General features: G+C 42.3%; 1 protein-coding gene across 1 annotated transcript; it reads left to right on the forward strand.

Annotated features, from left to right (window-relative positions):
• The first annotated feature begins 30 nt into the window (after positions 1–30).
• Positions 31–25633, forward strand: LOC136424929 (uncharacterized). Its single transcript, XM_066413583.1, has 5 exons — positions 31–235; positions 1046–1125; positions 10926–11073; positions 20960–21969; positions 22195–25633. Exons 4-5 carry the CDS (start codon positions 20985–20987, stop codon positions 24939–24941), a joined length of 3732 nt encoding a protein of 1243 aa, XP_066269680.1. The 5' UTR covers positions 31–235; positions 1046–1125; positions 10926–11073; positions 20960–20984; the 3' UTR covers positions 24942–25633.
• Positions 25634–26119: the final 486 nt, after the last annotated feature.

Consider the following 26119-nt stretch of genomic DNA (forward strand, 5'->3'; position numbering starts at 1 on the left):
CTTTCTCATTTAGCTTTCGCTGTCCCGTCTCCGGCTGTGCACAGTGCCCTCGCGATCATGCAGACCAGCTATTGGTCCAGAGAACCTTTCAAGCTGTCAGTCATAATCAGTACGTGTTAAAGACGATATGACAGGGTACTAATACCCCCTGTTTCAGACATAGCCAGCCCAGTGATTGTGAAATGACATCGTAGCCCGAGGCAAGGTTGGAACCGGTTTTTCTACAGCTACTCCGGTACGTCCGTTGCCTGACATCCGCTCGAGTGCTAGTGTGTGTGTTCTTCCTGTTTATACTATAAGGTCAGTACACATGTACATGTTTTGACTACATGTGCTTTATTCTTAAAGGTTGGTACAATTTCTTCCTAGGGAACTGTTTTGTTGTGAAACTAGTTCTAAGATTTTAGAATGGGTTTTGTTTATTTTGCCTCGCAGGGATAGGAGGGTGGTATGTGAAGTAGAAGATGGTTTCAATGATTACGTATGTCTAAACCCCCACCCCTAGCCAATGTTCGTTCGTTATGATTTCGTTATGATAATCCTGCGACATTATTGTGTCGTTTCATAGAGTGACTGAGTGAGTGAGTTAGCGAATGAGAGAGAGAGAGAAAAAGAGAGAGTGGGCGAGTGAACAAGATAATCGTTATTTGAAGTAGAACGTGTACATGTAAACATGAGTGAACCAATGATGTAGTAGGGGTTCCACGTGAGGTCAAGAATAATCAAGGAGTTCACATGTTTGTTTGGTTGCATTCCTAAAAAATAGGCTAGTACGGTTCTTGTAGATAGCCTGGATGCCAGACCCCCTATCTTTATAATTCTAACAGGGTCTAACTCAAGGGGGCCTGTTGTAGAGTTTCCTTGGGGGCATGTTGGCCCTAGAGCCGAGTGGTTGGCCTGTGTCAGCTTTGGGAACAGCCTGGCTACTTGCGGAAAACACACTACGCTTCTTGTATCCCCTTTATGATCCTTTTAGTGACTTTATTCAAACAAAACGGCATTAGTACTCAGACCAGGGTTTTTCCTTGTCTCCAAACCTGCACAGGTTTTGAGGACCTGTCATCTTGAAGGACTGAATGTCAAGAAATTTGTAAGAAAATCCGACCAGGTCGAGTTAAGACACAGGTGAGTTTACCTTATCCAAGGCGAAACGTTTACCTTTCCTCTGAAGCCCTATCATAGCGTTGTGGTGTTGTTTCTGACGGACAGTGTGTTATTGTTGTCAACATGACCCGAATATCTCACACTCATTGGCTGTGCCCATATTGTTTTTTTTAAGAAGACTTTAGACCGTTCGGAGTACGAAAAATCAGCTACGCCATTTTTCTATTGTCGACATCATTTAAATGGTTGAAAATTGTAGTCAAATAGGGACGATCTTGATATTTAGTAAAAAGTAATTAAGTTTGATAATAGTAATTTTTAAAACAATTTCTGGATTCCATGATACGTATGACAACTGCATGTACAATGGAGTGATGTGTTATGTGATTAGGTATGGTTGTTATTTGTGGGCAAGTGTCCTTGTTTGACAACCCCACTAAGAGACATTCATAGTAAATCGACCGAGTTTTGAATATATAACAAATTAATGTTTCACGCATATTCAAATGCCAACATATAGAATATATCCAGTACACACAGTCTAAATTCTTTAATCTTTTGATGAATCATACATTGCAATGTCTGTGTCATAGTAGTACTACAAAGCTGTCATAATTCATCCCAAAACTAATCCTCCTCGTAAAATCACACAAATATCTTCTAGATTTATGCAAGTAGGTGCTATTCGTCCATGATACTATGCGATAACGTTGCATGATTCAGACACAAGAAAATACAATGAAGTCCTGAACGTACCTTTGGAAACCGTTTCAAAACAACTCTTCACAAAACATTGCTAGATCTGCCAAGAGCATGTCAACCAGCGCGTAGAGTTAAAGGGTAGTTTGGTAGCGATAAAAAGATGAAAAATGTTTTGCAGCACAACTATATTTACCAAATATTGATCCTCCTCTAAGCACTGTGAACATAACAAGTTCACTCGCTAACGGACGGATAATTCTACGGTATGGCGTTCCAGTGCAATAAATATCAACAAATATTTTTGTTAGTTTTCTCGGTGAACCATGTAGGAATATTCTCGGTATAGCCCGAGTGCCTATTTACAATTATACTCAAGGGGGGTAATTAAATAGAAAGAAATATACTTAGAAATTTAACGGTGTTAGGTGTAATTACTAGTATTTTTTTATTCTAGGGGCTTACTGAAATCTCTCACTAGTAATATTGTATTATTATGGCAGTAGGTTCATTTTTTCACACATTTAACGTTGAGTACAAATAAGTATACCCGTAAAGTGGCCAAGTATACATTGGCTATAATTGCACTGTGTTCCGTCAATTGCTAAGTCTACTGCAATGATGAATGCCAAACGCATTGAATTTCCATGTCTGATTCAAAGAACTAAAGTGAGATGAAAAATATCTTCCTGGAAATCAAGACAAATCATTTCGTAGATTCAACAAGTAAAATCCATTCCCAAACACAGATGGGTCCTAGATTAGGCACAAAAAGGAATAGCCGGGAATCGAACTCGTGACCTCTCGATCCCGTGACATTTCAAATCTATTGCATCAGCCAGTATATTATATCCATTAAGCCAGATTCATCAGTGACGGTGATGACTTTGGTGAGACGTGTTTTCAAAGTGTTTATCAAATTTTCACGGACGGTTTCATCCTAATAATGGCTTTGAAATGGGCCAATAAATTGGACATATTTGAATGTCAAAGCAAATCGTATTGTACAGATTTTAGGTTATGTGTGGTATTCCTTACAAAACAGATGTCGAGTCAAGTTTTACTACAGTAGGTATAAATGTATATTATATAATGTTGATATTTTATTATCATGTATATGTTTCCGGCGTGAGAGCCAGAAATGGCGATACCACCTGTTCTCTAACTCCATCCACATGTGTTTGGAGATTTTTTAATTATATAAGCAAAGATATGTTCGTCATAAAATAACTCAATGCGTCACAGATGCCATATTAATATGTCAGATCACGATGTAACTATGGTACATGATGTACGACGGGATTAGAGAGGATCTGATTGTGGGGGAAGACTGCTGTTACAGTGGGCTACTTTAATCCGGAACAGATTGATGCAAGACTGCTATTACCGTGGGTTTACCTAAATCCGGACAGATTGATGCAAGACTGCTATTACCGTGGGGTTACCTTAATCCGGAAAAGATTGCTGCGGTAGTGAGAGGATTACCCGGTGTCTATCTGATCTCTATCCGGTATACATAGCTGTAGCTGTGTCAGCGCACCTGTGCCGCGCTGTGTGGAGGATGGGATGCAGTCTGTGCTATACATTCTCTACATTCTCTAGCTTTCCTTCCTTCCTTCCTTCCTTCCTTCCTTCCTTCCTTCCTTCCTTCCTTCCTTCCTTCCTTCCTTCCTTCCTTCCTTCCTTCCTTCCTTCCTTCCTTCCTTCCTTCCTTCCTTCCTTCCTTCCTTCCTTCCTTCCTTCCTTCCTTCCCTCCTTCTTTCCTTCCTTCTTTCTTTTCATTCTTCCTTAAGTTTCTTCTTTAGGCTTCCTCCTTTCCTTTTACACTTTCTTACTTCTTACCTCCGTAACTGCCTCCCTCACGACCTCTCTTCCTTTCGTCCTCCCTTCCTTCCGTCAACCCTTCCTTCCTCCCTCTCATCCGTCCTCCCTTCCTTCAACCCTTCCTCCCTCTCTTCCGTCCTCCATTCCTTCAACCCTTCCTCCCTCTCTTCCGTCCTCCCTTCCTTTAACCCTTCCTCCCTCTCTTCCGTCCTCCATTCCTTCAACCCTTCCTCCCTCTCTTCCGTCCTCCCTTCCTTTAACCCTTCCTCCCTCTCTTCCGTCCTCCATTCCTTCAACCCTTCCTTCTTCCCTCTCATCTGTCCTCCCTTTCTTCAAACCTTCCTCCCTCTCTTCCGTCCTCCCTTCCTTCAACCCTTCCTCCCTTCCCTCTCTAAATGCCTCCCCCACTCCTTCCCATCCTTTCGTCCCCTCTTCTTTCTACCCTACCTACCTCCCTTCCTTCTTTCTACCATAGCTTCCTCCCCCCCCCAACCTCTATCGGCAATACTCTGAATACAAAGTTGACAAATAACACAATTTAGATTGAGGTGAATTATGCAATCCTTCACTATCACTAATTCAACAAACAATGGCCTTTATCAGCTCATACTTCATTACACATAGACTGCATTATGTGCCTTTCATAAGTAATTGGCAACATTAATCACACCTTTCATTGCAACAAATGCGTTATATCCTACAAGGACATGCCCTTTACATAAACAGTATCCCACAATGAAGGACGCGGAGACATAGCACATGATTGGCATACGTGACATATCCAGAATGCAATCATTCAGAATCGGGATGATGGAATGTTCTGCCAGTTTTACCCTTTAGAGGGAATAAATAATGCATAGTGAACCCATGACTGGGAGGCACCGTTCCCTAGACGACTAGGCGTAGGTGCACGTCAGAGGGTTAAGTGAAGCGGTTTGGTGCGTGGTCGGGCGGGAGATTTTGTTAGGGCGCCATGGTGGCTGGATCGTGAGAAATGATAAACGACTGTTGCAAAGATTTCTTACGTACGTAGGCCATACCATCGCAATTTCTTTGTTCTCGGAACTTTAACAAAACAAATTAATGGAGCCTGCTCGCGAAATGAAAATAAAGATACAAACAGACCGTTTACAATTCTATCCAGTTGCTTGAGTTACTGTTGTCTTGCGTATCGTACTACCTGGATGTCTAACCTTCATCAACATAAAGATATTAACAAACAGACATTCTGTGATAAACCCCTCTGCTTCAATTCAACTATACTGTGCTTCAACTATGATTATTCACGGATATACTGTGCAGAAATATAACAGCTTGAATATGTTTCTATAAAACTGTAACGACAAAGACTTTATTCAACTACAAATAAGTCGATATCGATGGAGGTAAGACATATAGGTAGAACACGACATCATACAAAATAAATCAAGTAACAAGATTAATGCTGTAAAGAGTTCTATAAATGAGTCTCAATAATTGTTGGTGCCAAAATAATTGTACAAATATGATTTTCTTCTCAGCAAAATTCTGTAATATCCTTGCTTGTGGCGTGCAGTTGGTCACCATTGTTTTCATCAAGACTTAAGAAGGCCAAATAAAAGTGAACAAGTCTTAGCCAACATGACGGATTAAAGCTATACCAGGCAATCCCGGAAGATTCCGGTCTGACAAATTGCTGCACACGTACAACTGCGACAAAAACGGCACCTGGGAAATTGGGAAATAATCCCGCATTACATGACGTATGGTTACTGTTCTTAAAGGTTAGAGGGTCGGAGAAACCTTTCTCAAGGGGGGGGGGCAGTTCCCAGTAGATTTTTTCTTACTCAATTGTCACCACGTAACAAGAATACGAAGGTCACTTACGAAGGTTATGGTGAAACCCTTCTCGGGGGAGGGGTTACGGAGAAACCTTTCTCGAGGGAGGGGGGGGTGGATTTCCCAGCAGATTTTTTTTTACTCAATTGTCACCACGTAACAAGAATACGAAGGTCACTTCAAGGATACAGGTTACATAACAGAACTGGAACAGCAGCTCTTCTCCCTAATTCAGAAAGATCATGATTCAGACAAGCTTAACTCACTAAGAATGAGGACTACTAGTAACTAGCCCTATAGAAGAAGCTGGGGTTACAAAATGTATTCGGGAACATTCCCTAATCTACTGGTACTCCATAATACAAAATAAATCAAGCATCTGGATAAATTCTCAGAAGTTTCAGAATAGCATCCACTGCCTTTCATCAGTGACTGAGAATGATACTGAAGACAATTGTGACAGTTATATAAATTCCCTATCCTACTTTTTCGCAAATTTTGTATTGCCTTCGTCAAGAAGGTTTTGTGTTTGGTAGAGTTTGTATGTGTGTATGTTTGTGTGTATGTTTGTATGTGTGTATGTTTGTGTGTATGTTTGTATGTATGTGTGTATTTTTGTGTGTATGTTTGCATGTGGAATAACAGCATAACTCGTTTCTTTAACTTAAGCCCCTGTCACACAACAGGAAAATTGATCGGTCGACGAGCTCTAAATGACCATTTCGGAAGTAACATGCCCGGTGTTCTCTAGATCATTGAACAAGTTTTAGAGATCGGCTAGGCTGATGTTCGGCTAGGCATTGTGATGGGGTAGATTTTCCTTGTGAAAAATACGCTCGAATTTCGGTCGATTTTTAGATTTGGCGAACTTCTGGTGATATGATCAACAAATAAGACCGAAGCTCGTCGACTGTATGAAACAGGATTTATGCATTATACATAACCTCCATTAACATTAATCCGCCGGGTTACATAAATCCGCCACTTTGAAAAACAGTGGGTTTGAGAGATCTCTCACACAACACCCCCAGGTATGCACAGTTTAGATATACAGGAGTTCATTTTACGGGGGTGGTTGGGTTAGAGATCTTTTGGGACGTATCTTTTCAGGGTGGTGGAATTATGTACCCTGGTGGAATTACATAAGTATATGTTACATGTGAAAAGGTTTTTGTATTATTCAAAGTAGCACTCGACCTATTTTCTCTCCGACTCAATCTGTTAACCTTTATGAGCCTGTCTGAGCCACGATTAATTTTACATCATCATTGATCAACGCTTAAATTGAGTTCATTAGATCTAAATTACCCGCCTGGAGCTATTGGGGTGTGTAAATTGGGTTTCGTGGTGAGAAGGCACTCAGCATGGTGCTGCGATTGTAATTATTAAAGTAATTTCTTGGATGAATAGACGACATGAATTTTATGCTATTTTTATTATTAATATTCTCAATTTGCATACCTTTTTTATCTCTGCATGCACCTATCAGTTTGAACACTTAGTACATATTTTCTATTATCAAGGTTCTCAGCATGGTGTTATGATTGTAATAATGAAAGTAATTTCTTGGATGAAAAGACGACATGAATTTTATGCTATTTTTATAATTAATATTCTCAATTTGCATCTCTCCACGCACCTATGAATTGAAACACTTTGTTCATATTTTTTGACACCCACTTTGAAAAAAAAGTCTTGTCACCTAACAAACAATAGCTTGTAACATAGCGGGAGCCTACTTAAGCTACCTTCCAAGGAGAGGTTCGGCTGCGGCTTGTTTTTGTAGTCTTTTTAGGCGTTTTTGTTGGACATTCTATTTTGTCCCGTTTTCTTTATGTCGCCAAGCCGACAAAAACGCCCAAAAGACGACAAAAATAAGTCAGAAACAAACCTCTGCTTGCAAAGTAACCGTTACGGCAGACTGATTTGAAACAGGGCGGAAGGAGTATCTAGCACAAGAACGTTAGAAGTGTCCTCTATCTTGGTACATGGCGGCCGACGACCGGTTGTGTAGTGGTTAAGCCCCTGTCGACAAGCTTCGGGCCATCAGGTCACTGAATCTTAAAAATCACCCTGGAGTCAAGCGTATTTTTCGCCTGAAAATCTACCCTGTCACATTGAACGGGACCTCGCTGACCTTTCGAATGTCGACCGATCCCTAAAAATCGCGCAATGATTGAGAGAATACCGGGCGTATTATTGCCGAAATATGTCATGTAGAGTACTCTCCAAGCAGAGGTTGGTGGAGAAGATTGTGACCTTTTTATCACATGCCCCGTTTTCTGTCGTTGGTGGAGAGTGCCGACGGAAAACGGGGCATACATGATAAAAAGGTCACAATGTTTTCCACCAACCTCTGCTTGCAGAGTAATTAAGAGCTCGACGGCCGATGGATTTTTTTTTTCTGCTGTATGTGTTACAGGGGTATAAGAAAATTTCTGGTACCCCGCTAAACCGATTGCAAAACATATCGACTTTTTTTTTACTCAACCGTGAGTGAGCCCATACAATTTGCGAACCCCTGAGTTTTAAAAACGTTGTAGCTTCAGTTTTCAAATATCTCCTGATCAGGTGAACTATATTAGTTGTTAAAATCTATGTCAACGGACACACTCTTTATATAACCCTAACTCCCGGCGTATGATAGGCCAAAATTACATGCTGACTTTAATAGAGCTATATTTAAAAATCCCATGTAACTAGATTGTACCAACCGAATTTATAAAGGTTGTAACAGAAAACACATCAATTTTGCTATGAATGCCTATTAGTGTTCACTTCGGCTGAAAGATTCGATAAAAATCAGCGGGGGATAGCGCTTCTCCTTCAGGTAGATCCTCAACCGCCCACGCCTTCATTATAGATTCGGCTGCAGACAAGACATACATACATGTATATACTTTTTATAGTTATGGCAATCACTCGTTATCTTTATTCGTATTCAGATCATACAGAAGTACAGATACAGATATTCGAGTATGATGACCGTGTCAGTTCCTACACCTGAGTGATGAGGGTTGACACGGTAGCCTTCGCGTGGATTTGTTTAGGTTGGATGACAGCCGCGCGCTCTACCACTTACGCCACACGACGCCACACACATATATATATATAGATAGGCTGTCCTTGGTGACATGTAGAAAATCACAAGCATACAATACGTATACTTGACTGACAGTTTTTGTCAGATAATTGCATCTACTTATAAAAGGGTCTTATTTTTCGTCCACGGTAAACGATGTGGGTATCTCACTTGGCCGCGCCTATTTGCGACTGTTTGCGCCAATCGGCTCTAATTTGCAATTTGCAAATCGGCGCCAATGAGTGAAACATGTTTTTTTTTTAAATCGCAATTGGCAACATGATGCGAATGGACGCGAACTAGACGCCGACAGGTGCTATCACTGCAAATCTCGTTTTGATGAATCTTAATCATTGTACATTAGTTTTCAATGAAGTGTCAACACTGCAATTTCCAATAAAGTATTTTCTATCTAGTTTGGGACCGAAACTGAGGATGTGACATTCCAGGGACAGCCATTTTGTTTGCAGAGGTCACGTATTGTACCCGTGCGTCGCACAGAGGCCGCAATAATTTGTCGCAAACAGGCGCAGTCCATTGAGATACCAGCTCAGGTCAGCTCATTTTTTACTGATTCCAAACGTTTTGATAATTACAAAATTTCTCAACACCATCCTATCAGTTTCGATGGACGAAAAAAAATTGTTCATTTCATAGCTGTTATGTTTTGTATAATTTGCTTTGCGAATTTACGAATTGTCCCTTGTTTTGGTGGAGGTATAAATATAAGTTAATGACCTGAGTGTGTCACCACTATGTAAGGTTAATCAAGGACATAATAATGTCCTTGGGTTAATGGATATTGCAATAACAAATAGGATGTAGTCGTGCTCGTAAGTATGCGTATTGGGCTGGCTAAAAAGAGAACAAGGGGGAGTCACGACTGCAAGTCTTATTAACCAAGAATAGACATGGGTATCTAAAAATATGTTGACTCGAACTCATGAGTGTTACACAATGGAAGTCGTCGAAGGAGGAATAACACATATTTCTCCTTACCAATACCAGCGTCTATAACGTTTTACTGATTTCGTTTCAAGACAAAACGACCCTGCAAAATGTGAACAGAATCACTGTGCGAAATCCAATATCTAATCATCTCTTAAAGCATGCGCAAAGTTGCATTTTTTAAAAAGGAAATTATTCTTTACGTATGCTTTACGAAGATTAGATTTGGTGTAGTGAATTCTAGCTCAATTCTGACATCCGGCTAAACGTATGCCACCTTCTCCTGATAAGAATACTGATTGTTTACTGCCAACTGAGCGCCTGTACAATATCCGCACGTCACACAGAATTCCCATTAAATCATGGGTCCCGGGGGAGGGGGGCATTAAGGCATGCGTCTAATGGACGGGCTCGTTCAATCAACGGCATAACAGCGGAATTCCATCATTCCATTTACAATGCAGGTCATTTTCAGGCTATAGCACACAGCGAACTTTAGAAACAGGACAGATATGCTGAAATTTCATGAAGAATATGTTGAAATTTTCCTCACAGACGTAAAAAAATATGCTGAAATGTTCTGAAAGGTCTTATTCGTTTCTTAACGGTTATTGCCATATATGTATATGATTTTAAGGATATCATATTTTGATTTACAATTTTAATACAGCCGGACATGTTAAAAGCTGCTAGCGGAGAAATGAGAAAAAGATTTTTAAAAGATTAATAAACCCGTCGACCCTTAATAATGCGCTCATGATATTTGGTTAAATTGAAAGGCAGATGTGTTACAATTTATAGATGCGTTTTGATGTTCCGATGTGTAGATGTGTTCTGATGTGAAGATGTGATCCGATGTGTAGATATGTTCTGATTGGTAGATGTGTTCCGATATGCATATATTTTCTGATGTTGTAGATGTGTTCCGATGTGTAGATATGTTCTAATGTGTAGATGTGTTCCGATGTGTAGATATGTTCTAATGTGTAGATGTGTTCCGATATGCATATATTTTCTGATGTTGTAGATGTGTTCCGATGTGTAGATATGTTCTGATGTGCAGATGTGTTCCGCTGTGTAGATGTGTTCCGATATGTAGATGTTTTTTGATGTTGTAGATTTGTTCCGATGTGCACATGTGTTATGATGTGTAGATGTGTTCCGATATTTATTGATGTGTAGTATTAGTTGCATAATATGTTACAATGTACAGATAACTATCAATATATTGATGTGCAGATGCGTTACGATATTTAGATGTTTTACGGTGTGTAGATGTGTTCTTATAAACATTTCCACTCAGGACAAACACATGCTTCAATAGAGACAAGCGGCGCCACGCGCCAGACCCCCCGCGAGATAAAAATGGCATATTCCACTTATCCATGTATACTTAAGTGAGTCAGAGGTCCTCAGGCTTAATGGGCTGCAATATGCGTGTGTTTGATAGGTGCACGCGATAACGAGGCTCGGTCGATACAACGCAGACGGGCAAAAATAGAGCTGTCGTTCTAAGAGGCAACATCGCTCTCAAGAACCTACATGTACCGTGTGTTCTACCCTCACCGTATGGCTGCCATGGACTCATAGTTTGCAAGGTGAGCGTACGCTTTCTATTGACGATAGTGTCCGAGTTATGTTGTAGGCTGTAGCATTCAAAAGGTTGCTACAGTTTCGCGGAGTGAAAGAGTATCCAGGGTGGTTTATACAAGCGATGGCGGTTGAAAAAGCACCACCGGCCGGCTTTCATCGGATACCCTACGGAATGTTCGTAACATCTAGAGCGTGATCGATCGAATGTACACTCGCACAACCACCGGTAGAAAAAGGTATCGGCTGTACGGAAAAATACGCCGGGTAAAGACCGCTTCAGTCAATCTTGTATGTGCTTTTTTAGACGGAAATGAAATGGTTCAAGGAATAACAATACATGCGAAGCCCAAATCAACCATGTTTTCCGTGAAATCATATACATCCTGTCTTTCGGAAAAGAGGGCTTAACCATTTATGGTTTCAGAATATGAAGACAAAACACACCTGTTTCGGAAACAATACTGTATTTTACAATACCAGTGACTCTGTAGATGTTTTTAAACCTAAACCCTACCTTATGTGTACATGCAGTGGGTGTATCTAGCTTGGCTCAGTAAAAATTGAACCCTGGCCGCAGGCCTAATATTTATTCTGCGCGCTGTGTAAACCTAGATCTACCGGCTTCAAACAGGTGTGTGTTTATAAAACATCTGATCTGCTGGAGTAAACCTAGAGATATCAGCTGACGGATCAGCCTCGGGACACAACTGGGGCAAAGCTTTTGTTTATCCCGTGTGTTGACTGGGTCGTTTCGCGCCATGGGTCTGTGGGCGATTTAAATGTCACCCGAAAAATCGCCTTGCTTCTTCGGATGTTACTTGATCCTACAGTATAGCGTCTAACTTGATCCTATAGTATAGCGTCTTACTTGGTTGAACAGTATAGTGTCTAACTTGGTTGTACAGTATAGTGTCTTACATGGTTGAACAGTATAGTGTCTTACTTGATCCTATAGTGTCTTATCCTGTGAACCAGCGATGGTTTGTTTTCGTGAACTTTTACATCTAGATATCCCCGTATATCTAGCTACCCTTGCTGAAAAAATCTACGGGACGGCGTTCGTATGTTGGGCCGGCTAAGCTGGTTGTAGGCGGCGGGCTAGAGCGTACTAAGGGCCGGCGATTTTTGGGAGGGAGCCGGCCTTCGTTGACGCTGGTGCCGAGAATAGCAGTGTCTTGTTGCGGAATTCCGTGTACAGAAATCATTCTATACCTACCATTCGGTGGAATAAAAATTGGCCTAATTTGCTAACCCCCAAACGTGTGATAAAAGACAGCCACACTTAATGACCGTCGCCGTAATAAAATGCCCGCAAACGCCTGTCTTAACCAAACGGACGTTTATTTGACGTCACATTCATCATCCGCTGACGTCCACGACGCCCACAGATAACCAACATAGCGTCAAGAATCATCTTCACAATAACCAAGGATCATTCTATCATACTTTATTTGCCCTTAGTCGCCAGTATAAGTGGGCACATCCGTTAACCAATGACGAATGTTATACAACCATACATTGGCGTTCAATAGATGAGAATAGGGATTTGTTAGGAAGGTCCATGGCCCACCTGTGTCTCATGTAAAACAATATCAGCATAAATTATTAATAAAGCCCCTTTATCTTTGCCATAAACGTCGATATTATCCATATGCTTTGGGAGACGAAAGGCTTTGCAATGATAAAAGCCATTTGTATGTGAATGTGTATTTATGTATTTATAAAAAAGAACAGCATAGATATAGGGAGAGGGCGTTGGCACGGAAAATTCGTGCTCTGGTATTTATGAAATAGACCAGGCACAATGCAGCATTAAATTATTAATACGCTCCGATGCATCAATCTATGGTTGACCTTTGTCCTTTTGTCATTACAGCATAGCAATTTTTCTTAGTCAAACATGCAAAGGAAAAAACACAGTGGTGTCCTTATCAAAAGATACACTGATAGAGTATACAACATATACACAGAACATATGCACAAAAAACTAGATATACAAGAACGTTAACGGGAACGCTAGCTGGATGTAGAATACTCATGAAAATGAAACTGTAATTTATTGTTTTGCTGGAAAATTTGATTTACTCATAACCTTTTCTAAAGATTGTCTGTAATATTTTTGTCCCACTGGATTCTTTTTTTAAACCTCAGACGTGTGGAAGAAAACTCATTTGGTCTTCAAACTAACAGCATTGGTACATTCATATATTTCCATGTGCTATTTTTGTTCTGGTCCATCTAGAATAACCAAATTTGGCCATGGCACACACGTAGTTAAATGTGTACTGAATAGATATATACATATATACTGGGGCGTTTCACGATCACGTTTTGCCTAGGAGCATTTTTTTGAGTCTTTTGGGCTATTTTCAACTATATCTATTTTTTCACTTTCATTTTTCCTCCTCCGCCGTCATTTTTGGAGCAGCAATTTCTGACAATTTGTACTAATGCTAGTCGCGTTTTTTCTAAGAGCGATTCTCTTTTCAATTATATCTATTTTTCTCTCCGTTCTCCCTCCTCCTCACCTTTATTTTTGGACTGGCAATTTCTGGCAATGAATAGTGCTGAATTTGTTATAAAGGAATTTTGGAGTTCATTTTGGGTAAGATTATCACCAAATATATAGAAGTTAAAGGTACGAGCTTTTACAGGTAGAACTATAGAGCATATACAGAATATACATGTACTTAAATGATAAAAGAAAGATAAGGCTACTTGACGTCAATATACAATGTGGAAAAATTCAATGACTTAACAGTTTCAAACCATTCCAGGTTCTAGACATTCTATGCAAAACCTTTTTTCTGAGCATTTGTTCTTGGCTTCGGTAGTCAAATAGTTCGTGAATTATATGATCGTGTTTGATAACCGTGTGATTGCATTGTGATCTGTTTATACAAAGAAACTGGCTGTCTATTTTCCATAATTTTACGGAATATCGAAATTCGGCGGCCTTTCGGCGATCAAAGAACTCGACCAAAGGTCAATGGCCGTGTGACATTTCTTGGCTTGAAGGCGAATATTGCGATAACGTCGAGTGTTTGAAGTTAGGTGCTTTTTCTCGGAAAGACAACGGACCTACGCACAAACGTCCAATGCATGTGATGTCCTCACCACTTTGACGTCAGAAGAATACGACTTAATGTGCGTGGGCGCTGATCTTAATCCAATTGACGTGACTGGGTTTTTATATCAAATTAACGTCACGAAATAAAATCCAGAATATTATCTTAATTATATCTAGCTGGAAATTGAAACACATTTAAGTACGACTGAACACATATTCTGCATGTACAAATGATCTGCAGTGCCGAAATGAAACACTCTCCTTGTTATTTCGATGAAGGTAAGACATCCAGGTTGTATACTGGTACGATATGCAAGAAATATGAAAGAATTTTGAAATTTCCAAATAAAACCTATCCAGTAACTGTTTTCTTGCGTATTTTTCCTTGTATTTCTCGTTTGTATTTCTTGTCAGACGAAATTCACCAAAATGTCTACATGTTCTGTTTTGTGAGCGCTATAGGAGGTCTCATATTAACCAAATGAATTATTCTTCCAACAACCCCTACATATATGAGGGCTGGGGGGGGGGGGGCGGTGTTCACAAGAAGAAATCAATATCCATGTTCCGGGGTAGGAACAAGGTCAAGTCCACTCCACTGTATTGATCCGTAATATTCTTAAGGTCAATGTTTCTCAAGTTCTCGGATGTTCTAGGATTGGGATTTTTGTCAATTAAATTGTGCACATATATTCTTTGAAAAAGAATTCATGTTATTAGCTTCGCCAAGAAGGTTATGTTTTCGGTAGCATTTTTTTTTTACATTATGTCTGCACAGAAGCTACACGTGGATTGTGATGATTTTCAGTATAGAGTCAAGACTTGATCTATTAAAGACATTATCAGACTTGGGAACCCCCAGCGGCTTTGGTTGGTACTGTAGAGGAACGTCTGGTTTTCGTATCTTTTGTTCTAAGCATGACGTGGTTATAATTTTTACGCGATGGCTAGTGTTTAAATGAATAAGATGTGGCATTAGCTTGGGCCTCCTAGAATCTTTCTTTAGAACTGCATGGGTGATTTTGTTGTTTGATATCCATTTGAAGGTTTGCTTCTACCCTCACCCATCCCTTCCCCAATCCCCCGCCCCAAAGTACAACCTCTTTCGCCTGCCCTTTAGATCTCTAGAGCCAATACAAACTTTGATTTCTTCTGAGAGTCCAAAAAGCAATTCCACCTCTGACAGTTGTATTTTCTCCATCTCGATCAATACCGAGACACCAAGGTTCACACGACAACTATCTACGCATCGAAGCGCACTCAAGGTCACTGTATACGTCATGAAACAAACCACGCGGTTTCGTTTGGCACTGCAGAGAAACGTCCGATTTTCGTATCTTTTGTCGTGGTTATGATTTTTAACCACTAGATAGATTTTTTTGATCAGAAATATGGGGCATAAGTTTGGGCCCCCTGGTAGTTTTCTTTGGAACTGCATGGGTGATTTTGTTGTTTGATATGTATTTGAAGGTATGCTTCTACCACCACCATCCAGCCCCCAATATGCGACCTTTCACGCCTGCCCTCTAGATCCAAAAAAGCAATACAAACTTTGATTTCTTCTGAGAATCCACGAAGCAATTTCGCCTCTGACAGTTGTATTTTCTTCATCTCGATCAATACCGAGACATCAAGGGTCACCCGGCAACTATCTGCGTATCGACGGGCACTCAAGGTCACTGCCTACGTCATGAAACAAACCACGCGGGGACCCGTACAGGCAACAATGGTCTGCTATTTGCAATGGGCACCAAATTACTAGATAGGAAATAATCTTATCATTAACCCTAGAGAATGCTTGTAAATTACACTGCAGCCGTTGGGAAAGTCGGATACGACATTCATATTTCTCGGGGTGTGGATTTTCAAAAGGACGTCCAGTCTGTGACAACAGATACATACTTCTGGGGGCCAGTACACGACACAATGGACTGCTATCTTCAACGGAGACCAAATTACTAGCTAGGAAGTAATCTTATCTCCAAGACTACAGAATGCTGAGAAATTGCACGGGAACCCTTGGGACAGTTACTAGCGAGATGAATTCGAACGCTAGGTAGGGAATGTGTGGGTGAAAAGAGGAAGATTGTAATTTTGTATATTAAATTTAGGTGACGATTTTGTTGTAAAATTGGTCCAAGGTACCCGTAAATGTCTGATATGACTTTCATATTTCCCAGGCTGTGGATTTAACCTTCTCCCTGCTGCCTGACTCTGTAACCAATAGAGAATGGGGTGCCAAACGGCTACTTCAGTGTGCTAAAGGTTAAGAACGTCCAGTCTGTTACAGCAGATACTTCAGTGGACCCACACACTTAACAATGGACCGTTATCTTCCACGGGGACCGTATTATTGGCTTCAAAGAAATCTTATCTCCAAGCCTATAATTCTGAGAAATTTCATCGGAGTCGTTGGGACAGTTACTAGCGAAACGAACGCCAAATGAGAGGGTGAAAAAGGGGAGATTGCATATTGAATACAGGTGACGGTATTTGCTTAAAATGGCCCTAGGAACCCCTTGATAAGTCGGAAAAGACCGTTGGTTAAAAAACGTCCGGTCTGTGACAACAGATACGTTGGTCAACAAAGCGCTGTTTTGCTATCATCACATCACTTACAGCATCCACCGTATTGATGTAGCTAGTCTTTATTGTTGTACACTGCTTCAATCATATCCGAAACAGAAAACTCCACAACATGTAAAGCAATCTTCCATTAGACTAAAACTCCACTACAGTACCTAAGAAAGTCGCTAGAGGGACAAACATTAATCATTTATCTAAAGTTTCAAGATTTAAACACAGACCAAATATTCTGACTATACTTCCCTCTTGAGTTAAGCTATTAAACCGGAAACCAACATCATTAACGTTACAAAAACACGTCATGTTTTGGTTATGCTTTGACGCTAAAGTCAAAACATAATCGTATTGGAGAAGGTAATACCAATAACACACGCCAGTGCTGACGTCTGCATACGTCTATCGGCTTATCTCTTGTAGAGTCGCACAAATTGGCCAATAATTAGATTGAGTGCTAGCGAATGGTCGCCGCTATCGCTGTATCTGTGGAATCCAATCAGACGGTAGACACCAAGGTTATCTAAATGCATGGGCAACGGCACGGCGTAATTTTGCTGACGCACTGACGTGCATTTTGATATGGACACGCATTTTTAATGAAATAAGATTTTCTTTGGCTCATGTTCTATGACTTGAAAAATATTGTTTAAACAAGAGCTATCCAACACCCAAACATCGTGACCAAGGCTTGTTCAGAACACGAGATATCAAAACCGGAGGTTCCGCTACAGTACCAAGAAAAGCCGCTAGGGGGCCCGATCAGTTTTTGTCCCACCCTACAACACACCAAATATGAAACCGATCCATCCAGCCGTTCTCAAGCTATCTTGTTGACCAACAGATCTAGACACACACACACACACGCTACTGAAAATATAACCTTTCGTGACATTTCAGGGAGGAACAAATTACGCAAGATAGAAATATGTCCAGTCAATAAACCTGTTATATTATGGCCAAGGAAACGTTTTTTTGTGTGTGATAGATTGGAAGAGGATAACATTCTGCTTTCTGGGTTGAAATCACATGCTGCCCAGCTTGAGGGTAATTGAGGGTCAAACTCACGCGATGATTTTAGGAAATTTTCCACGTAATGGTGTCCAGTTCAATTTCACGGTCGGGAGCCCGGGGATTGAGTCCGTACATCTTACTCCGGCTGGGCGGGCGAGTTGTACGGCCGACAGGATCTCTGTACGCGGGGTTACTGATAAAACAATGTTTTGAAGACTATGAAATCTGATTTTACCGTTTCACAGTCTTACTCCTTTTTTACTTCGCTTTTTTGACAGACAGGGACGACGTAGTACTGCACTCAAGTTTTTCATAACTTATTCTAACAGTACAGAGAACAATAAGCCCATTTTTACAACTAGGTGGAGTGAGGAAAGTCGTGTAAAGTGCCTTTCTCAAGGGTACAACATCGGTGGGGGGATTCGAACACAGGACCGCTGGGTTCTGGGCCGAAAACCCTGCCGTTACGTTTTGATACTTGTTGGGCGCTGTGTGTGTGTGTTAGATGACTAGCGAAAATGTCAGTAAATTTGAAGGATAAAACACTGCTTTTGCCGGAGAGAGGAAAATTATGTATGAAACGTAGTGGTGTTCTGGCCCCAAATCCCCATAGACCTCTTACTATGTCTTTGACATGACCTGATGTATTATGTTGACACGGTAACAGTGCACGTAGTACGCTGACGTCAATGAAATGTGCGTATCACCAACTCGAGGGCTTCACAAGTGGAGGGTACCTCTTTCTGACGTTCATTTGATATTCATGTTACACAGTAGCGTTGGGGGGGGGGGGGGGGGGGGCTACGTTAGTTTACATCTCCTAGTTGGGAAGACACACTGCCTTCAATATAAAAAAAATACGTTGTTCCTGTCTTCATTTTATCCTCCTTGAAAGATTTTAACCAAAACGCCCCTGCAGTTCTAGAGCAAACTACTAAGGATCCCAAACATACACCACTCCTTCCATACATCAAAAGCTACCAAACAATCAAGACCATAGCATGTCCAGGACAAAAGATACAAAAAATGGACGTTCTTCTGCGGTACCAATTCCACAAACCAAGGGGCAAAAAATCGACCTTGACCTTTGTCTTTCCAACACCTACATTTTTATCGTCCCACATATCAGATACAATCACAACCCATCCAGAGGTTCTTACGTTATTGCTAACCACGAATTTGCGGAAACACAGACAGAAGCACATCCACAGACACAGACAAAACAATACCTTCATGTTTTCATGGAGGTGATTTAGATGTTATGTAAAGTACAAGATCGTGACTGCTTGGGTTCTCTTATACAGTTGAAGTGAGGGGCTTTCAGAGAAACCCATCTATCACACTTCTTTACCAGTCCATGTAAACCATTACACAATGCAGGATATCTTCTTTAGTAAATGTCAAGCTCAACGACAATCGCACAGATGTGACACTGATTTATTGATTTATCAATATTTTCACCTTTTTCAGTCATAACAGTTTTGCACATATTGCATTTGAAGTGTTTTTTTGTGACGTAAACGTTGTAGAGTCCTCTCATTGACATTCAATTAGCGCCCATCAACTTACATTAAAGCTGAAAACTATCATGAACTCTTATGCAAGGACATTAAAAGGCACTTGACCTATGTGAATAAGATGTCGTAGTTGCGTTGAAATCAAATCGACTTCTCAAAATGCTTGCTCCAAAAAGGCCATTTCAAGATAGCGGCCTTTATACCACAAGTTGTAAGTGAAAATGTTTTGTCTTACATCAAAACTTTATAAACTAGGGGGCCCAAACCTACACCACTACTTATATATTAAACTCTATCTGTCACAAAGACCATAGAACGTCCAGGAAGAAAGATACAAAAACCGGAAGTTCTGCCGCAGTACCAATGACAGCAGCCGAGAGGGGAGGGGGCAAAATAGACTTTGACCGTAGTTTTCCCACCACCTGAGTAAGCGTGTTTGCGTGTGTGTTGGAAGTGTACAGTTCCTGAGTGACCGTGTGTTTTGGAAATGTACCGTCCCGAGTGAGCGTGTGTGTCGGCGGCAGCTGCCGCGTGCTCGGGTCGTTAAGACCTCCAGCCGACCGTGAGTAAATACAGCTGACGTGCGCAGCGCCTCTAATGTCGCGTTGCTCGGCAAAACGAGCCACGACCTCAAGCGTAGGACGTGACGGCCACCCAAAATCAAATATACTGTAAATGCATTTAAGTTCGCGTGGTTTTTATTTCGCGCTAAGGTGAAAATGGAGTGTTCGTGGTGATTTTAAGTTCGCGGCAGCGCTATAGTCACATACTGCGACAGTATTGAACAAAAATGTTGGTTTAAGTTCGCGGTGAAACGGTAGCCGCGAAAACCGCGAACATTAAACCACCGCGAACATTTCTGCATTTACAGTATCTCCGAGAAGTACCACTTGTACGCCGACAGCACCTTTTTCTCAGCGCGATCCAATTTAGTTTGACGTCTGTGGTTGGATATTACAGCCACCCACACAGAGTAAAATAGGATGTAATAACAGTAACGCTGGGACCTATGGTTAGATATTATAACCATCCACGCACAGTAAAAAGAAGTAATAACAGTAACGATGGGATATTCAAGCTGTCACCGCTACAAGTTTTCACATCAATCATAGAAAGGAAGTGTTGTATTATTGAACTTAACGACAATCGTCCGTATATTGAGTTCATACAGAAATTTATCAAACGAGAAAGCTACGGTATATTTGTACGGTACGGTACTTTTCTGCAAGCAAATAGTGATATATAATTTTATTTATTTCGGTAGGTCAATTTCATACAATTCTAAACGTATACCATTATTGAAATGAATAGCAACAATATCAAATTTAGAAATAACCCGTACAATCTTCTGTGCCTCATTCCATTTAAAACCTATGGTAGAAAAAATGCAGTTCTGTGTTGACAGGATTTAGAAATTACTTTCTGGTGTTCACATTACAACGGGCTTAATAGTGGCAGCAAATTGCCATTAAATGACCGTGTTGTTTAGCAATGTTTGAGTACTTTAATTTGCATTCAATGATAAAGTCTTTCCTCTTGTGGCATGCATACCAATTGGGCTGGAGACCGAATTGTTATGTTTGTCCCTGTTGTCAACCAGCGATAGAAGCAACGCGGCAAGTAATTTGAAAACTTTGATAAAGTGGACATTGATTGGTTGTATGTTAGAGTTTAACAGTGTGCCTCCGTTCTTGTTTTTAATGCTTGTAGGGGGCGGAACGTTTGCTGAGTCAACATGGAGGGTTCAGTAGCGGGCACAGTGCGAGGTCTCTTCCACCAGCTCAGTCTGGAAGGGTCGCCGTTCGTTATCCAACTCCCGTTCCTAAAAAAGACAGATAAGGAGACATCAGAAGCTAGCCCGTCCGCCATGGAGCTAGATCCACCATCAGAAGACGTTTGTAGACAGGAGGACGCCCGTAGACTATCTACAAGCAGCGTTGAATCTGTGAAATCAGTGAACTCGCTAGCTTCCAGTATGACCAGTAGTGAGTGTTCGGACGTTGAAGACAATTCAGAAATTGACAGCGACACAGAGACAGAGGAGACGCCCAGCGGTTGCTCAGCAGTCCTTGTCAGACGTCGACGGTCTTCCCTCAGCATAGAATCCAGTGAAGACGACGGAATGTCCGATTACGAGGAGGATAACATCCTCTCCGTGTATTCATCCGTCCCGAGTACAACCAAGACTTCCGTCCCGGGCACTCCTCTGTCAGAAACCGACGAACCGTTCGTGAAAAGAGGCGCCACCGAAGTGGTGAAAGAGTACCATGCAGGAGGAGAGAAGAATGGACTTAGCATGCACTTAACGGGAACTCACACCGGAAATAACTCCACATCCAGAAACAGCTCGTTTGTTTCCATGCGGACTTTATATTCCATGGATGACATTGGGGAACCCAAAGACAAGAAACGCGGTGGTAACAAAGTGATGCAGTTCAACAGACTTTCGTTAGATGGCGCTGCCGGTAGAATAGCACCGTGTAGTGAAGAGCCTCCACTGAAAGATGCCAGTAAACATGGTAGTCAAGATGGATACCCAGAACTAGAGGAGGACATCAATGGAAACCGGCCGTACCCGCCCGCCCTGTCTGACCAGAGTTCGTCAGACAGGACAAAGCCGAACCTGAAGTTGAACTTGAAAGGACTTTGTGGGAACACACCGTTTGGAAAGAAAGACTTGATGGACGGGAAACTCCTGAAATCACCCCCAGCCTGCCTGGGTAAGTATATGAAACTATTAAAAGTGTTGTTTTGTTCTATCATTGGACTACTAATGTAGTAGATGCCAACCCCGTATACATCATATCGTGTTTGGCAATGGATTTTATTGTGTTTGTCTCACACATAGTGACATTCCACTACTTGCAAAACAGTATTATATATCAAATCTATATATAATTCTAAAATATGCTAAATATTGTCGTTGTATTTTGTGATTTCTACAGATGTATCAAGTGAAGACCACGTACCAGGGTCTGCCTCGGTCGACCTTCGTAGTAGAATTCCAAGATGGCCGACCAGCTCAACCGTCACATCCGGGTTCTCCGAGCTCCTCCTGACCCCATCTGACCTGACCGAGATGGATTCTGACGAATCAGACGTCAGCGACTGTGAGGACTTCTTCGACATGTCTCACGTCGGCGTCTTTCACAACATCGTGCCGTGCAACGGTCTTGAAGAGTTCGCTCGCAAGTATTTCAACGAAGACTCTCTCTCTTACAAACTATTCGTGGACATGGCAAGACAGAGCCCCGTCGTTCAATCCATCGTGGAGGACGAGTTTTTGTGGTACTTCATCTGTCTATACTGGAGAAAAAACGGTCGCCAGCTTCCCGCAAAGTTCATTCAGTTCATAGAATTCTCGATAGCCGAGTACATGTTTTCTTACGCGCAAACAAACGACATGAGTGACAAAGAAACGTACGGAAAAGCGTTGGAAAGGCTTGCGTTCGTCGGAGGCGTTGGCTTCTACAACTTGATAGGGATGGAAATCATGTCAATCGAACCACACCAGCTCAAGGGAGTGACAGACAACATTGAAGAATACTCCTTTGGTATTTTCAAGGGAAACGAGAGAAGCTCAGAATGTACAGGAGCAAGCCTACACGTCTATGACTACTGCATCTCATTGTGGATCAGTGGTGAACTGAACATACTATTGGGGAAACTGACAAAGGAAGAAATGGCGAGTTACCACGTTATCCACCACTGTGTGGGTACTCTGGAGTACACGCCGAACATTTGCTCGTTCTCGTGCGGGATTCTAGGTGAGAGCGCCGAGCCGTTGTTAGCAGCCATGGCCCAGCGGGCGGCGCAGACGGGATCCTTCTCCGACGCCGAAGCCTGCCTCATCGCCATGAGCGAAAGCAACCAGATGGAGACCATGATCCACCTTGCTGACGTCATGTTTCCCAACAAGGTCATTGACCTCACGTCCCTCCCCACCCTGTCCCCAATGGGTATGGCGGCGCTCGTACACCTGATCAACGTCTCTAAATTTCTTTGGAGACTTGAGATTCTTCCTGCTGATCTGACCATCTCGGACGGAATCTACGGACTGATGCGAAGACTTGAGGCAGATCCTTTCCTCGAGAAAGTGACCCTACGGAGCTCCGTTGATGGTGACATTGACACGCTATGTCGACTGTTACATCTCATCCCAGTCCTGGCCGCAATGAGATTCAAAGAAGACTTCGGACAGTGCAGTCTTGACGAGTGTGAGATAAAAATCCGCAAAGTCGACCTGTCGTGCAACTACCTAGACAATGACGACATCCTGCGGCTGGCAAAGGTACTGCCGTCGCTGTCGAAGCTTGAGCATCTGAACCTATCACGTAACTGTGTGACGGCAGATGGAGTGTCGGCTCTGACGCGTTCTCTCGCGTATCTCCGTCACGTTTCCAAGATCGACCTGAGTAGTAACCGTCTCGGGCCGGACGGAGGGAAGGAACTGGGCGTTCTACTCAAGGTCTGCCCGGTCGTCCGCCATCTTGATGTGTCCGACAACCAGCTGGGCGACGAAGGCATGTCCGCCATGGCAGAGAACATGCCGCACGTCAAGTCTCTGAGAAGATTCCTGGTCGCCAACAACGGCATGACGTTCTCTGGGATATCGTATCTATCCCAGGGACTTCTCAAGGCAACGGCAAGGCTGGAGCTCTTGGACGTCAGCGGAAATGACGTCACATACGAAGGTGCGCTTGCGCTGGCCGCCATCTTTCCTCACATGAATCACATCCACGAGGTGAACGTGTCTGACTGTAATCTCGGGGCAGACGGCGCAAGCGCGTTGGCCAAAACCTTCCCTGAGCTAAAGAGTCTCAAGAAAGTGAACATGAGTCGGAACGCTCTCCGTGACCGCGGTGTGGTGGAGGTCCTTCAGCATGTCAGCGAGCTCTCTCCGCCAATCCAAGTCAACCTGGAGGCTAATGACATTAAGAGTGACATGATCGATCAGATTGTCAATGAAATCAGCAACCTGCCCCTCCTGGGCTCCCTAGACCTGAGCCACCTAACCCTCCGCCGGTACGAGGCCTTCGCTCTTGCCTACACGCTGCAGCGAATGTCCTCGCTGGAGACTCTGGATCTCAACGACAGCTTCATCGAGGAAGCAAACTTCGCGCCTATCGGAGCTAACCTCAAGCACCTCTCGCTCCTACGCAGCCTGCAGGTCTATAACAACAGGATAGGATGCGCAGGCGCAATGGGACTGGCTAGCTCACTACCGTTCCTGACACACCTCATGCACCTCAACATCCAGTTCAACTCCATCCCAGAATCCGCCATGCTCGCCGTGACGGAGAACGTCAAGTACCTTCCGTCTCTCGTGTTCCTCGACCTCGGATGGAACGCCGTTGGCAACAACGGAGCGAAGGCTCTGGCGGCATCCTTTTCAAGTCTCCCGCACCTGCGCACTCTCCTTCTCCACTCGGCTCAGATCGGAGACGACGGTGCAGTTGAGGTCATCCAGGCATTGCCGATGCTCAGTAAGCTGGAAGTCCTGGACCTCGCCGTTAACAAGATCAGCGACGGCTACATCGCCCCGCTTGTCCAGAGCCTGAACGGTCTCTTGCACCTCCAGAGCGTGGATCTGTCCTTCAACGAGTTCAGTAACAGCGGGATCTGGGAAATGAGCGGGGCTGTGCGGGAGGACGTCTGCCTGACGGTTCTGCTAAAGACGCCTGGGCAGTAGTAACGTTTATAGCGGACACAACCCATATCACCGCAGGCACGGACGTATCGTAAATCATCTGAACTGATAGGACAAAATAGAAGAGACAGTGGATGCTGTCTGAAACTTCTGACTGTTTCAAAATTATATCCAGTTGCTTGAGTAACTGTTTTTGGCAGAAGAGACAGAAGCCCAAGTCCTTCATGGGACAATGTAACTTGTTGTTTGCCAGGCTACAAATGACGTCCACGCGAAAGACAATGCCACCTATAATGCTGAACAGATGACAAACCACTATTTCATGATTTGGGGCATTAAGAAAATTCCCAAAGGTCACACGGTACTCTCAAAGCAGACGTTTAACATGGAAGTCGCTGACTTGCCCTGCTTTCTGATAGTCGATGGATGACATAAGTAAGAAAAAGGTAGCAATCTCTCACCCAACCTCTGCTTGGAGGGTACCACTAAAGAACAAAACCAGAACTGTACATGTCTAGATCTGTTGTAGTACACCGACTGTGTGAGGAACAACTTCATGAACTGTTATGTGACTATTTAGATCCATAGACTCAGCACTGTTGGTGCTGACTAATGTCACAGAATTTCAAGCTACGTGTAAATAAAGATTAAAGGTTAGAGGAAAGGACCTGTAAAACGTCCAACAAAGCCATTGTAGTGTCAATAGTTATATAACAAGAAATGTTAAAAAATATCTTTAGCTGCTAATAATCCGCCGAAAGGCGGGCTCAGCAGTATTGTAGAAGAAGAAGAAGATACTTTCACTTGAAAGAGAAGAATTTAGAAGTGCAACTAATAATGATAAACGAACAAGTGCAAAGACATACATGTACATGTAGGTTTATAGCCATGTGATGTGGAATATCAAAAATGCTGACATATCAATGCCTATTCATTATTTCCGTTTTTTATTGTTAATTTTTATCTGAAATCTTTTAAAACTTCAAATCCATGTATCAAAAGCAGTAGTTCTAGCTGCACAAAGTCTGGTCATTGTAATGTAACAAAGTAATATCATAGCTGAAAGTCGAAATTTTACTTTTATGTTTAAAATGGGTGTTTATGTCCGAAGCAAAGACCTAATTCCCTCAGCATTTCGCAGGAAATGACGTCATGGGAACCACGAACGTCACTTCCTGTCGAGTATCTGTATCACTTGAGGAATGCGTATTTTATGTCTT

The sequence above is a fragment of the Branchiostoma lanceolatum genome, chromosome 19, assembly GCF_035083965.1.
Source record: "Branchiostoma lanceolatum isolate klBraLanc5 chromosome 19, klBraLanc5.hap2, whole genome shotgun sequence".
In the NCBI taxonomy this organism is placed as follows: Eukaryota; Metazoa; Chordata; class Leptocardii; order Amphioxiformes; family Branchiostomatidae; genus Branchiostoma; species Branchiostoma lanceolatum.

Bases quoted from the DNA above. Each gene is read 5' to 3' on its own strand.
- LOC136424929 (XM_066413583.1), top strand. From the start codon at position 20,985: ATGGAGGGTTCAGTAGCGGGCACAGTGCGAGGTCTCTTCCACCAGCTC. The intron at 21,970-22,194 runs GTAAGTATATGA...TGATTTCTACAG, and splicing joins ATCACCCCCAGCCTGCCTGG to ATGTATCAAGTGAAGACCAC.